The sequence below is a fragment of the Arvicanthis niloticus genome, chromosome 14, assembly GCF_011762505.2.
Source record: "Arvicanthis niloticus isolate mArvNil1 chromosome 14, mArvNil1.pat.X, whole genome shotgun sequence".
NCBI classification, from domain to species: Eukaryota; Metazoa; Chordata; class Mammalia; order Rodentia; family Muridae; genus Arvicanthis; species Arvicanthis niloticus.
Window position 1 is genome coordinate 23,739,626 of NC_047671.1, and position 15,644 is coordinate 23,755,269.

The 15,644-nt window shown below is 45.8% G+C and overlaps 1 protein-coding gene across 2 annotated transcripts in view; it reads left to right on the forward strand.

The window, feature by feature from the left end:
* The window catches only part of Alpk2 (alpha kinase 2), a 128,319-nt gene that overhangs the window by 91,424 nt on the left and 21,251 nt on the right, over nucleotides 1–15,644 (forward strand). For both annotated transcript variants that reach the window (XM_034518393.2, XM_076912551.1), the window contains 5 exons: nucleotides 4,961–5,088; nucleotides 5,185–5,223; nucleotides 9,063–9,337; nucleotides 10,502–10,590; nucleotides 14,461–14,678. In XM_034518393.2, coding sequence (XP_034374284.1) covers nucleotides 4,961–5,088; nucleotides 5,185–5,223; nucleotides 9,063–9,337; nucleotides 10,502–10,590; nucleotides 14,461–14,678 — 749 coding nt within the window. The remainder of the gene's footprint in view (nucleotides 1–4,960; nucleotides 5,089–5,184; nucleotides 5,224–9,062; nucleotides 9,338–10,501; nucleotides 10,591–14,460; nucleotides 14,679–15,644) is intronic.

Consider the following 15,644-nt stretch of genomic DNA (forward strand, 5'->3'; position numbering starts at 1 on the left):
CCCCCAACCCTCTTACAGCCTGATTGACAGATGATGGGCTTTTAGGGAACCAATGAGAACATAAGGGCTTGAGGGCTCTGACTTAACAGACTAATCCGCTGATGGCTTTACGACTTGGTGATGTTCCTGGAAGGCGGTAGAAACGGGGACGTGGGGTTTGGTTGAAGTGGGTTATCTGGGGTGTAACTTTGAAGGGTGCGTCTTGGCTCTGGCTCTTGAAGTGAGGTGTTTCAGCCCCTATGACCTTCTTCCATGATCTTAGCTCAGAGACAGAGTGAACTGGTCACAGACTGAAACCGTGAGCCAAAATAAGTCCTCCTTCCTTTTCAATACTCTGTGTCAGATATTTTGGTTGTGGTGAAGAAAGGCTGACACAGTATCCAAGAAGAAGAGTGGAACCCAGCTTTCGGGACAGGGAATATGGTGGCTCATTCTTGCTTCAGCCTGCCACCTGTGAGTCGTGTGAGCCTAGAAAGGGATAGGATCTTCCGTTACAGTTTTTAACATCAGGATACACAGTGAATAATATTGTAATCTCTGAGGGCCTAGGGTTACAAAGCTTTCTGGAACTTACAGGTATTTTCTGATGCAACATCCTCCCTGGCACCCACCCCATTAATCTAACAAAGATCAAACAAAACTAAGAAGACTCAACAGGAGGAAGGTCCCAGGGTCACAGAAAGTGAAGCTTTTGAGGAAGACAAACAACATCACTTAAGATAGAAAGAGCACATTTTTCTGGGTACTTAAGACGTTGGAGGCGTCAGAGCTGGAGGTGAGCACAGGAGTCACTGGAAAATGTCGTATGGAAGACAACCCACTCAGCTCCCCAAATCAGCCCCGGTAATGAGTGTTCAAGAAAACAGGTGAAGTCCTGTCTCGTCTGACAGGCCCCCGAAACAAATCAGCAGAGATAAGCATAATTTAGGCATCTTCCAGAAACTTCTTTCTGTCTAGAGAGGCCTGAGGCCAACTGCCCGAGTTCTTGGAGGTATTCCCGTCTTGGTAAACTTAATGGAAATAGGCCGAAAAAGTGGGAAATAGGAGCGCTCCCATATTCAGACAAATACCCCTGCTTACAACGAGTGTCTGGACATTATTTCTCAAGGGTTCGCATGAAGACTTGAGCTGCAGTCTCCAGCCTAGCAGAAAATGTAAACACAACTGCGCACTGACCACTAGGCTGGATATGATACCGTTACCCTGCTTGTCTTGTGCATGGCTTAAAAACGATTCCAATAGTGAAGCAGGTCTCTGATTTTTAAGTCAAGGCATCCCCCTAGAGCTTTTATTTTAAAAGTACTCGTAATTGATTCTAACTATCTGTTCTGAAGCTGCCATTTCAGCACAATTAGCCAGCACTTCCAGCAACTTTTTGATGTACTCTTCTTGCTCTAATCTGAGGTTAGTGTTTGCACCTTCCAGCTCTTTTTGCATCCAAAGAGTATTTTCCCAAACCCAACTTCCCTCCAAGGAGCACGGGCCACTAGTAAGCTCTCAGGTCCTTTAAAATCATAGTGTTTGCTCCGTTTCTTCTTAGAAATGGCTTAGTTGGAGCATTTTGCTTTCTTCTTGCTGCTACTTGAGAAAGTTCCTGAGTCACAACTCCTTTGTCCTAGACAGCTGAGACTTCAGATGGCTTTTCAAACGCTCGTTAGTTAACACCTCTCACCCTTACCTCCATTGAGGTACTTTATTTTATGTGCCCCCACCTGAAGTCACTCAGTGCCTTGTTGTGCCAGCTGGCCTTCTGTCACTCTAGTGAAATAACCTGAGATGACTAACTCATAGGGGACCTATTTTCTCACCATTTTAGAGATTCCATCTATGATTTGGCAGACCTTTCTGTCACCTTGGGCATCTGGGGGTTCCAGATGCCAACGAGGCGGTCTGTATTAGAGGGAGGTGCTGACCTCATAGCTAGGGAATAGAACCCCAGGCATCACAACCCCACTTGAGGACATGCCATCAATAATAACTTAAAGACCAACTTCTATGTGTAGCCTCCTGCAGGATCCACTAGCACCACCCTGGGGACAAATCTGTAGCCTATGTACTTTCTGTGTTGGGGAATAGTCAACACCTAAACTATAGCATCTGCCAAGGTATAGATTTCAAAGAGCTGAACTCTCTCAAAGGTGATTTAGGAACATGTAGCGAAAATCTTAAACCCACCAACTGAGAAGGAAACCAGTTAGATGGCAAAACTGTTCAAATGGGCATCTGAAGCGTGAGGACACAGACAGCCAACAGGCAAAGGGATATGTAGCATGTATTTTCAAATACATATAAAATCAGCTTATGGTTAGCAGGCACTAAACTCGGGTGTTGTCTTTTCTTCTGCACAGAAACCTTCAAGTCAATACATGACTCAGAACTGTCTGGATGGGTCATCAGATTCTTCGTCTTTGTTTTATGAGTTTCCCAGGCTGGCCTTGAATTTGTACTCCTTCTGTTTCAACCTTTCTCGTAGTTGGCAGTACAGACATTCACCACTACATAGAACTGGACGTGTTCTGTTTCAAATAATACATAGCAAAGGCAAGCATTGGGGCAAAAATCCCTTATAAGCAAAGTAACTTTTGGTGAGCCTGTTAAGAGGTGACCAACCAGGGACATGCCATCACCTCTATCTGAGTTTTAGGTAATTTCCTTAACAAGCTACAGTTTGGAAGCTGGAAGTCAAAATGCTTTCTTATGTCCAGAGCAAGACATATAATCTACCAAAAAAGAATGCATTGGTATGCTCTCTCTCTCTCTCTCTCTCTCTCTCTCTCTCTCTCTCTCTCTCTCTGTCTCTCTCTCTCTCTCTCTCTCTCTGTCTCTCTCTCTGTCTCTCTCTCTCTCTCTCTCTCTCTCTGTGTGTGTGTGTGTGTGTGTGTGTGTGTGTGTGTGTGTGTGTGTGTGTTGATGGTGCTATGTCTTGGCTCTGAGGAGCTTTCAAGTTGGCAGCCTCTAAGGCTGTTGTGGCCATTCAAATTTTTTTGGCCACTAGGAACCGACTCTCCTCTCAGCCTTAGCCACACTTAGCCATGCTGTCCTAAAGACAGCGATTCCTAACTTACAAAGTCATAGCATAGAAACTCAGCTCTCTACTCATGGTTCAAAAGATGCAGGACCCTCTTTTACTTTCTGTAGTAACATTGTTGCATCTTCTGGCTTAATGATTGCTTTTCTTCCCCATCACTGAATCCTCATGACTGAACACATAACAGCCCTCTTAGGGACATAAAAAAGTGGTTTTCTTTTATGGAGAAAGCCCGTTGACACACCTTCTGGGCTTATGGCCATTCACAAAGTGAGATGTTTTGTTAGAGACCCACATGCCTGCTGTCTGCTGCTCCTCACACCCCAGTCAATAAGCAACCTTGCTCTTTCTGGAAGCTGAAGGTACAGCTAAGTAATGTGTCCAAGACCCTCTGCAGGCCTGAAATCTAGGCCTTTCTGACTTTTCAGTCTTTTTTCCCTGAAGGAACTGGGGAAATGAGGAGAGGGCAGCAGGTCAGTCAGATGGGGATCTTCCTGAATCTGAACCACAGGGAAGATGCTCACAAGACAATTTCTTTGAGTTCGGCTCCAGTTTTTTAGGGGGATCGTAACTACCCCTTCCATGACTTGCTGTTCTGGTCTATGTATCCCAAGAGAAGAAAACCCCATCACTCTCTGGGACTCACTTGGCATTTACTCTGCTAGGAAATGCTCTCATTAGATGTAGACCTATTCATGTCTAGAGTTAACCTTTCATCAGGGTATGCTTAGAGTCTCAAACAGTAGAGAAACTGACATGATTTAGTGAACCTTGTTATAAACCATTGGTCCATTCCCGAGGAGGCAGTATAAATCAAAGGTTTGAAGTCTGTTGTAAAAAAAAAAAAAAAAAAAAAAAAAAAAAAAAAAAAAGCCTTGTAGTGAGACAGTGGATGCTTGTTGTCAAACTGAGACAAACCCAAATAGAAGTGCACATTTATGCAATCATCATTACACAATTACACAATTACAATGGGGTTTCTGTCTAGTTTTGCAGCAATGTACATCCTTGTCAATTTTTTGAATAAAGACCGCAGCTCTAAACACTGATATAACTATCTCCAGCTTAAGGTCAGGAATAAGCTACCTGGGGAGTCAGCCTAAGGTCCAGCTTAGATGTCTTACTGTCTCAGCTCCCCAGTCTGACTGGGAATGGTAATTATCGATGATCTCTTAAGTGGTTCTGAGGATGACGTGAAGATGAGTTCGTGGGGGCCTGGTACGCAGCAAGTGCAGCACGGGAGCCGATGCTCTGCTTGTCGGCATCTTCATTGTCTTCATCCACCACACTGTCAGTTACTGATTCACAGAACTTAGTAATATTGGGCAGGGCGATGGAGGGCTAGGCACATTCACTAAGGCATACATTATTTAAAGGGCCTTGAACATATTGGTAGGGAGTCTGAGACAAGAGGATTGCTTGGGGCCTGGAATTTGAGACCAACGATAATAAGATCCCCATCGCAAAATAAAACCACCTAGTGGGAGCCCACAGTTCTGAATCCTTGTGTAAAGCCCAGAGCCCCTTTCTTTTGCTTCCTACTGTATCTACGTTTAGATTTGGGTTGAGAGTCATTGATTTCCCTCATGCACAGGGTACCTGGAACACCATCATAAATAAAATGAGATCTGAGCTGTGCTAACAGCAGCTTCCAGAAACTCCTGAAGGCTCCTGGCTTTCCTGAAGCCGGTTAGCCCTTCAGAACGTTTCTGCGTGTTCATGTTGTGTGTCAGAGTAAGAATATGAAACCGCAATGCAGTGATCCTCTCTACGTGTGAATCCATTGTTTAATGAACTGATCGGGGGATTCTAGTCTATTCACCAGCCCATTGGCTGAAAGAGCAAGGCAGGAAGACATTAACTCCTCCCTTCTTGAGAGGGATAGAACTTCCAAATGATGAAGCATGTGAATGTTAATGTCCCCTATTCCAGCGCAGGGGACAACTCCAGTGTTTCCTTGGCCATCGCCCAAGCTGGTCAGAAGGACCAGGGCCTCTATTACTGCTGCATCAAGAACAGTTATGGAAAAGTCTCTGCTGAGTTTAACCTCACAGCTGAAGGTAAACCTCGGCTTCTCGGCTGCTCGTCAAAGCCCTGGGCCCCTGCCAGCCCAGAGGGACACCCGTCCTGACCCCATTCTCTTTGTTTCCTTCCAGTTCTCAAACAGCTTTCAAGTCACACGGAGTATAATAGAGGTAAGTGACATGAGCTGGCGGGTCAGGAACTGGGCTCCCCACCCAATCCATTGTTCCGTGGTGCACTCTTCCAACCAAGTAGAGGATGATGGCCCAGGAAGGCTTCGGAAGTTCGTGCTGACTCAGGATCTGTTTCCCTGGGGCTTGGAAGGGCCATTGTCCCGGCTAGAATTTCAGTAGATTGCAAATACCTAGGGGTGTATCATTGGTGGAGAAGATTAGAGCTGCAGCTGTGCAGTCTTGGGAAACTGTGCAGGGGGATTTGGACTTGACTCTCTTTAGACGTGAGTGTTGTTTGCATGGGGCTTTCTAGTCACTGATACTTACATTTTGATTCTCCAATTTCCTCTTCAGTTTGACTAGCTGAGCAGAATATGACCTTGTTTGATTGATTGGTGCTGCCTTTTGGTACCTATGGTGTTCTACAGTATAACGGCTGCCGCTCTTAGCCATTCATGCACCAGCAAGGCCGTCCATTGAGTTTCCACAGCCTGGCACAGTCTGAGCTTGCTCTGTCTCCTATGATTCCCTCTTAAGGAAAATTACTTGTCTCCCTGTCCCCACCCACCCCTACCCATTGTTCCAGGAGAGTGGGGAGGCTCTTGGCTATAGAGTCTCTCAACTCTCATGATCTAAATTACCCCCCCCCCCCCAAGCCACTTTTTAACAAGATGTGGCACCAGGAAGAACTTCCCACAGCAGCAAGGCTGTTCCACACGCCCCCGCAGCCAGCCCGGCATCAGCACATGCTCAGGCAACCCTCCCACAGCATAGCATCCTGGGCCAATTTCAGGAGAGCTGCTCATTGGTGGTTATAGTGGGTGAGCGTCTGGAAGGTGTGCCGCATGGGATAAAGCAAACCAAATAGCTGAGACTTCTGGTAAACAAGACAACAGAGAATCAAGATTCTCTAAAGTCTAGTACGTAGGAGACAAGAAGCTGAGACTGTTCTGGGTATGATGGCCTCTGCTGCTGCTCTGTGTGTGTGTGTGAATGTGTGTGTGTGTGTGTGTGTGTGTGTGTGTGTGTGTGTGTGTAAGCCAGATAATAGCTTTTGGGAATTGGTCCTCTCCTTCTAACACATGGATCTCAGGAATCGAAGGATTCTCAGGCTTAGGGACAAGCACCTTTGCCTGGTGGGCCATTCTTACAGGCCCGATGTTATAAAAATGTATTAATATGTTCACTTCACCTCACAGCAGCCCAGGCTGCTGGCAGCCATACAGTTTCTCTGTAGCAAAGAACCAGGCGAGGGCTTCTAAAGTCTACACACTAGTCTCACAGTTGGCCAACTGCAGTGAGTCTGTTCCCAGCAAGGAACTGCCCTTCAGTTACCTGAGGCAGCTGGGAGCATGAGTCAGAACACGGTTGGCCTTTTTCAGGCTTTGAAGAAAACTGCAGCTTCATCCCAGGTCACAGCCTGTGTGCTATATTCTTGATTCTCCTGAGTGCCCCACGAAGTCCCCGTGTCTCTGCTACCCGAGTCAAAGAGGAAGTCTTGCCATCTCCCACTTGGAGTAAGATCTGACTGAAACAATTCATCTGCTAAGGTGTCACTGTGGAGGACACTTTTTGGTGTCTTTGCAGAGGAGGAGGCAATTCCAACAGACACTAACTCTTTCCCTCCAGAGCTTTTCAAGAGACCGTGACCACTCCTCAGATCTTTAATTTTCTCCCTCATGGTTATGCCCTCATTAAAGTAATATTCACATTAGAACTTATAGCCAGGATTGTTAATTATGCTACACAGAACATGCTATTCAGGCAACTTCCACCTTTAGTTCATTTGATGACTTTTCTCTGAGTTGCTTTGCTTATTCTTTGTGCTGGAGACGTACTGCATGGCCTGCTGTGTACTAGACTGGTCCCGCTGCAGTCTGTGGTGTCTTAATTGTGCTCAGCTCCACGGTCCTTTTTGTTAACGAGGCTGCACATTCTTCTCTGGCCTCTGGCCTTCTGGAGTATCTGTCTGCCTCCTCTCTTCCTTCTGCAGCTTTCTGCTGTTCACCTAGTTCTTCACTTTGAAGATTCCCCTGCCTGCTGTATTTTGCTTTCTGACTATAATCTTCTAGAATAACCCTGTCTCTTCACAGTCTTAATGCCTAGTTTGAGTCATAGGCTGCTTGTGCGTGCGTGCGTGCATGTGCCTGTGTATGTGTGTGTGTGCACATGCACACGTGTGAGGAAGTCCTTTGCATGTAGGCCAGAATGTTGCAATGGGTGTCTTCTTCTACTGGTATCTTCTACTGGTATCTTCTACTGGTGTCTTCTTCCACTTTAGTAATCTGGAACAGGGCTTCTCACAGAGCCTTCACCATTTCTGCTAGATTAACTGGCAAGTCATAGGAATCCTCTCCCCCCTCCCACCCCCCCCCCACCCCCGCCAGTGCTAGAATTGAAGGCACACACCACTGTGCCTGCCTTTTTTTTTTTTTTTTAACATGGATATTGGGAATCAAAATTTAAGTCATGTTTGTGCAATAACCACTTCACCCACAGAGTTGCCCCTCCATCCCCATGGGTTGCTTTAAAGGCTGTGATTTGAAAATATTTCTGTATAAAATCATGAAATGGGATTTTTGCATGCCCATGACTTCTATCTTCTTGTAAATACACATGCAGAAAGATTTCAGATTTTACGGCTGGGGTGTAAAAGTAGGCATCTTTAATCCCAGCACTCAGGAGGGCGGCAGATCTCTGTCCACTCAAGGCCACCCTGGTCAACCTAAGAAGTTTCAGGTCAGCCAAAGCTACACAGTAAAATCCTGCCTAAAGATGAAAAATCCAAACAGCCCTATTTTACTGAAAGCCAACTTGTTTGTTCACATAAGGAATAAGTCTGGTTTGACCGTCTCTAGTTTAAGCCAGTTTCTGATTGGCTCTGTCGGCGTCATGCGTCAGCTCCGACAGCTGTCAGAGAATAACCCACTGCTCTTTTATGAAAAATATCCAAAATTATTGTACTTTGTAAAAATTCCCCTTCAATGAAAATTCCTCTGTCTCAACTGTTAGTTACTTTCTATTGCTGTGACAAAACGACCAAAGCAAATCATAAAAGAACATGTTTAATTAGGGCTCCCAAGGGCTAGTGTCCGTGGTACCAGAGTTAAGGCATGACAGCAGACAGCTGAGGGCTCACATCTTAAAAACAGCAGGCAGACAACATTCTGGGAATGACCTGAGGTGTTTGATGGCTCAGAGCCCACTTCGTCTCTCAGTCCTTCCCAAAGAGCAGCACCAACTGGAGACCAGGTACTCAAGGCATTCTTGTTGAAGCCACCCCAACACTTGCCTACTCTGTGTGTGTGTGTGTGTGTTCCTTTCTTGGTGGAGGCAGGATAACCCAAGATGAGGGATTTTACTCTTCTTGTATATAAACACATAAGGTATGTGAGTGTGTGTGTGCACTTAGAAATGAAACAGCTAGAAAAAAAAAAAATCCCCAAAGCCCCTTGGAAAAGCCTCATGGAGAGACAATTGAGTAGGTGCTGTTGGGTCTTCTCAATGGTGCTCCTCCCTCTTCTGCTTTACACATCTTTTAGAGTTGCTTTTGGCTACTGTGCTCGTCTCTGCTTCTGTTCTCCAGATGTGCAAAAGTCTTCCTTGGCCTCCCCAGCTTTGCTCCAACCAGTTTTTCCTTGTCCATGGCCCTCAGCCTGTTCTCATGTTCTCCTTCGATCCCAACTCCTGCTAGCTGTGTCTCTGTTGGGTGTCGAGCATGATCTGTGTCTCCGGGTTCTACAGGTCTACTCTGCCTTTATTCTTATAAAGGGAGAGTAGCTAGTCAAAGACCAGGACTGGAAACGACTCTGTCCACTGAAAGCTGTATTCTGTTTTAGGATGTGAAGAGATTGAATTCAGCCAGCTCATCTTCAAAGAAGATGTTTTCAATGACAGCTACTTTGGGGACCACCTGCGTGGCCAGATCTCCACGGAGGAGCTTCACTTTGGTGAAGGGGTGCACCGTAAAGCTTTCCGTAGCACGGTGATGCAGGGCCTCATGCCCGTCTTCCAGCCTGGCCACGCATGCGTACTCAAGGTGCACAATGCCGTCGCCCATGGGACCAGAAACAATGATGAACTTGTTCAGAGGAACTACAAACTCGCCGCCCAGGTGGGTCAGGGAGTCCAAGGGTGTCTCTGTGGGTGGGAGCATGATGCAATGAGAGGAAAACGAGACTCAGAGTTGAGAGTCGGAGTATTTCCACAGGACATTTGACTTTTTTCGAGTGTCTAGCTAGATTCCCTCTCTCTCTAAAACTGAGTGGTGGGACAAGAGAAAAGACGGAAGATGGGGAGGTGCTCGTGGAGCTAAGAGCAACACCTTCTCCCCACCTGAGCCGTGACACCAGCACTGGCCAACCTCCTAGAGTTAGGTCTAGAACTTTCCCAATGTGCCCCTGTAAACTGTTACCCGGGGAATTCGTAGGCAGGACTTGGTGAGGCTCTCGTGTACCATCAAGCACTGACCACCCAGGTCAGGTGTGGAAATGTCCCATGGCACTGTGTGCTGATCAGGGCAACGCCTGTGCTCCAAGTGAGACGGAGCTTTCCACTTGTGTTGCTTTCTCCCTGAAAGCCAACGTCTTCTCTTCTTTCCTTCCTTTCTCCCTGACCACCCCTTACCTTGTTTCCTCTCAAGCATGGCCCAGTCATGGAAGGCCCCCCACAGCATCCTGATTCCTGGTCAGCAGGACTTACAGGGTAGAAAGCTCAATCAATCCACTTGGCTTTTCCTCAGGAGGAATCCTACCAACGGTTCACTATTTACTACTCAAATTATACCTCTGAGAAGGAATTGCGGAGGATGGGAGGATGGTGGGCAGTACCGTTGTCACTCCTACCAACCATTGTCTGACACCATGCCAAAGGGCCTGTCTCTTTAGATCAGGGACAACCTTACTCCATGCTGGTTCTAGAAATATTATAGTTCCCAGACACTTTGCCTGAGAGGCCATTTATCTGATATTGGCTTGTGTAACTCATGACTCAGCAACTTTATTTCTGGCCAATTCCACATCGTAAGTTTTGTTTCTAGGGTGTGGTTTAGTGGCAGGATACTTACCTCACCTAACTCGCAAAGTCCTGGCAAAGGTCCCTAGCACTGAAAACAAACAAACAAAAAAATGATGCTTCTGAGTTGCGAACCAGCCATGATAGGCCTAGGAATCTATTTATCTGAGCAATCTTGGAACTAGGAATCGTCTTGCTGAGCAGGAGAAATGAATTCTGATTTCTTCCAATCAGTCTGACTTCCCATGTTTTTTGGGCAATCCAGGAATGCTATGTTCAGAATACCGCCAGATACTACGCCAAGATCTATGCCGCTGAAGCAGAGCCTCTGGAAGGCTTCGGAGAGGTGCCAGAGTAAGTGTGTGGAGACGCTCATGTGCTGCTACCTGTGATTTGCTATGGATGTGGAAGGCCTAGAGGGTTCAAGAGTGAGAAGAGTCAAGTGTTTGATTTCATCTCTCTGACTATAAATTTTGTGAGGGATCACATGGCCACTGTCTTGTTCTTATTTCATCTCCAGAGGTGTAAATGAATGCCTGACAAATATTATATTTTTAAATTTAAAATTTTTTTCATTATGTGGGGCTGGAAAGATGGCTCAGTGGCTAAGAACACTGGCAACTATTCCAGAGCACCTGGGCTCAATTACACTCAGATGGTGGCTCACAACTGTCTATCACTCCAGCCCTTTGGTCTACCACGCTGCTGCCTTCTTTTGGCTTCTGTGGGCACTGAATGCATGTGGTGCACAGGTACACATGCAGGCAAAATATCTGTATGAATAAAAATATGTTAATTTTTAAAATGTAAATATTTGTACATATATGCATCTTTGTGTGGGAATGTGCGCATGTGAGGGCAGACACAGACTTCCGAGAAGGGCATCTAAATCCTGGAGCTGGAGTTATAGGCGTTTGTGAGCCACCACATGTTGGGCAACTAGATGTTAGTACTGGGGACAAAATCAGAGTTCCTTGAAAGAAGAGTAAGTATTCTTAGTCACCAAGTCATTTCTCCTGTCCCTTGATAAATAATCTCTTTTAAAAGATTTATTTATTTTATGTATGTGAGTACACTGTACCTGTCTTCAGACACACCAGAAGGGGGCATCAGATCCCTATCAGACATAGTTGTGAGCCACCATGTAGTTGCTGGGACCTCTGGAAGAGCAGTCTTAACCTCCGAGCCATCTCTCCAGCCCATAAATAATCTTTAAAAAAAAAATGTATTGTGCTGCTGGAGAGATGGCTCAGGGGTTAAGAGCATTTGCTGCTCTTCCAGACACCCAGATTAAATTCCCAGCATCCATGTAGTGAATCACAGCCTTGGTAACTCGACTTCCAGGGGACCTGACGCCCTCTTCTGGCCTCCCGGAGGTATAGCATGGCTATGATGCAGAGACACATGCAGGCAAAACACCCACACATAAAACAAAACCATGTATTTTTAAAAGTTTATTATCATTATTGTGAATGTGCACACATATACAGTGAGCCTTATGTGCTGTGGCACACACGTGGAGGTCAGAGGCCAACTCTGTACAGTTGGTTATCATTACATCTTTATGTAGGTTCCCGGGATTGAACTCGGGTCACCAGGCTTATAGAGCAAGTGCCTTTACCTGCTTGGTCACCTCACCAGCCCTGGTACTTACTAAGTAAATATGCCTGTGAATGTGCTAATGGATTCTATCACATTAAATAGATACTACGATATCTACCAAGTTAAATAGAAAATCATATATATCCCCTCATAGACTTCCCCTTCATTGCCTAGTCAAAACAATAAATAAATACAAGAGAATTAAGGATATTACAATCCAACTAACACGAGAAGCATAAGCTATGGTGGCACAGGAAAGGGTGGACACAGCGGGCAAGATCAGGAACACTGGAACAAAATCCACTTCCCATGATCCTTTGGACAGAAAATTTATACTTCAACCATTCATTGCTTAAGCATCTTGGGCTTCAGCAAATTTATGAGAGTCTGGAGCCCGTGTTTATTAGCTGTTTGTATAATAAAGTCATATTTGCATGCTAAGTAGAAAGAGAAATGGCCAAGTCGGGACGTACTGGAAATGCAAAAAGAGCAGCCATCAGTGAAAGAAGAGGGCGAAGAAGGAAGCAGTTCTTGTCCGTATGTCCCTGTTCATGCAGAAACCTTTCCCTTGGGTGGCGTGTACAGTAGGACATAAAGAACTCGCTGCTCTCTGCCGAGAAGCACACCACATGAGTGTCTGGTACAAGAAGACTCGGCAGCAACTTTAGCAAAACTAATATGCTGCCAAGGCAAAGACCCAATGCTTCCCTGTTAAACACAAAGACAGCAGTTGGCGTGACTTCAGTTTCATGCTGTAGGAACCTGCCTGTTATCTTTCTCATTCTCTCTTTTACTAGCCTCTGTTCTCTTAAGTTCTTCTGCCTTAAGGGAGGAAAAGTAGAAACCATAAGAGAATTTTAGGGCAAAAAGCCACATTCTGGCAACTCCAACAGGCTAGGCTTGGACAACCATCCCCATAGGACCAGTGATGGTGAAAACCAGTGAAAAGAGCACATGCACTGGGAAGAGGAATGGAAAGGGATCCAGTGACTCCAAGTTCATCTTTGGGGTGCTGACAGGAGCTGGATGTGGAAATACAGTACATGTAACTGAACAAACGAAGAGGGCCACGGGTATGCATGATTAAACAACCCTCTATCTTTGCTTCTGCAAGGTGAGCCAGAGTTGTTATTGTTATTGAGCCTCTTCAAATGAAATAACAGCTCCTTCACCACCACAGTGCAATCTCCTCGCCAGCCACTGCATTAGACTTCTGCCTGCTACTTAGCTCCATGCAGTTCCTCTCTCTGTGTGTTACCTCCTTTAAATGTACGTTTCATGGGGGGAAGAGGCACAGCCTCTCTTCTCTTTACTGCTGTTTGTGAGAGAGTGGCTGGGAGAGTGGTAACACAGAGATGCCACTGCAGATGAGTGTTTGCTGACTGAACAAAAGGATGGATAGGGAGGGAGGGAAAGAGGGAGTGAAGGAAGCAAGGAAGGAGTGAGAGAGGGAGGGAGGGAGGGATAAATGTGGTGGGTGGGTAAGTAGGTGGGTGGATAGATGGATGAATGGATGGGTGGAGAGCTGTGTGGATGGATGCATGGATGGATGGATGGATGGATGGATGGATGGATGGATGGATGGATGGGTAGATGGTGGGTGGAGAGCTGTGTGGATGGATGGATGGATGAATGGGTGGGTGGATGAATGGGTGGAGAGTTGTGTGGGTGGGTGATGAATGGGTGGGTGGATGAATGGATGGGTAGATGGGTGGATGGATGGGTGGAGAGTTCTGTGGGTGGATGGATGATAAATGAATGAATGACTGGGTAGGTGGATGGATGGATGGGTGAATGGATGGGTGAATGGATGGATGGATGGATGGATGGATGAGTGATACCTACTGATCCATTGGATTGCTGAGATAAAGTGATAGAGCCTGTCGTCTTGACTCTGACCTGTAATCTCTGGAGTCTGAGACAAGAGGACCTAGAATTCTAGACTACTCTGAACTACTTAGTGAATTTGAGGCCAGCCTGGCTACATAGTGAGACTTTTTTCTTTAACATTTATTTTTAAATGGGGCTGAAGAGATTAGCTTGACATTTAAAAGCGCTGACTACTCTTCCAGAGGACCTGGGTTCCATTCCCAGCACCCACAGTAGCTCATAACCTATAACTCTAGTTCTATGGGATCTGACACCCCCTTCTGGCCTCTGTGAGCACCAGGCACACGTGTGGTGCACACGCATGTAGGCAAAACACCCATACACATAAAATAATGTAAAAAGACAAAGCTGGACATGGCCATTCACACTTTTAATCCCAAGACTTGGGAGGCAGAGACAGGCTGGTCTCTGTGAGTCCCATCCAGCCCAGCATATTCTATAAAACGGGTTCCAGACCGGCCAAGCTGATAGTAAGACAACATCTCAAACAAAACAAACAAATGGTATTAAAAGTAACGAGGATGATGAGTTTCAAATCAATTCTAGAAACAAAAGCAGTAATGGATCTTCTGGTTCATTACATAATAACCAAGGACACTGCAAAACGTAAGATAAAATCCAGAGTGGACTCTGGACTGACCGTGTGCCCTGCTGCTCCAGGTGACAGGAATGCCCAGACTCTGTGTTCCTATCTGAAATCCTGATGCATGATCACGTCCTCCTCCCTGACAGGATCATTCCTATTTTCCTTATCCGTCGGCCCGAGAACAACATCCCTTACGCCACAGTGGAAGAGGAGCTGATTGGAGAATTCGTGAAGTATTCCATCCGAGATGGGAAGGAAATCAACTTCCTCAGACGAGATTCGGAGGCTGGTCAGAAGTGTTGCACTTTCCAGCACTGGGTATACCAGAAAACAAGTGGCTGTCTCCTGGTCACGGACATGCAGGGTGAGCGGGACAGGCAGCCCAGCTCTGCAGGGGCTGTGGGCCTGGGGTGTTCGGGAGGAAGGAAAGGAGGGGAAGTGAAGAGGAAGAGAGGTCTGTTGGGTACCAACAAGCATCTTCTCCCCAAGATGTTTCTCAAGTCCCATTGAATATGAAGCTTGGGGAGGTAGCTCACTCACCCGAAGACTGACTTGGAAATGACAATGCCAGGGATGGAATCCTGGAGGCCACCACTAGAGTTTAGCACCCTTGTATGAGACAATGCCGCATAGTCATTAACTGGCATACTTCAGATTTTTTCTCAGCAGTATTGTTATTTGGAAATAAAAAAGAACAGGGAGATTTGTACCCGGGAAGCCGAGGTAATTCACCATTGCCCTTTCTGCCTGGTTCCACCTGTGGGTATCAAATTGCCTAAAAACTTTCTTTTTTTTTTTTTCTTTTTTTTTTTTATTAGATATTTTATTTACACTTCAGATGCCATGCCCTTTCCCCATCCCCCCCTTAGAAAACCCCTATCCCATGCCCCTTTTTCCTTTTTGCATTTATACATTTTTTTTAAATAATGTTAATCATAAGCGTTATAAGTTTGGAATTGTTCAATCAGAGGTGTAACCCACTGACTGACCTAGATATAACAACTATCTTTGACTGGTGGAGATACATGAATATCTGCCTCCCTGTCTCCCCACTCTTTCTCACTTTCATCACCTAGCTTCTCCTATCCTTCTTCTCCTCCTCTTCTTACTCCTTTTCTTCCTCTCAGTACTCCTCCTACCTTAGCTCTTCCTACACATCACCCTTCCTGTTAAAATGAAACTTTTCTCTCAAAATACAATTAGAGCATAATTATGCCAATTTGTACCAGTGAGGTACAAGATAGTCCTAATACCCAGTCCATCATTTTGTTGACTAACCAGCACCTCTGTCATCTATCCTAACTAAAACATTTAGTTCTGAACCTGGCTT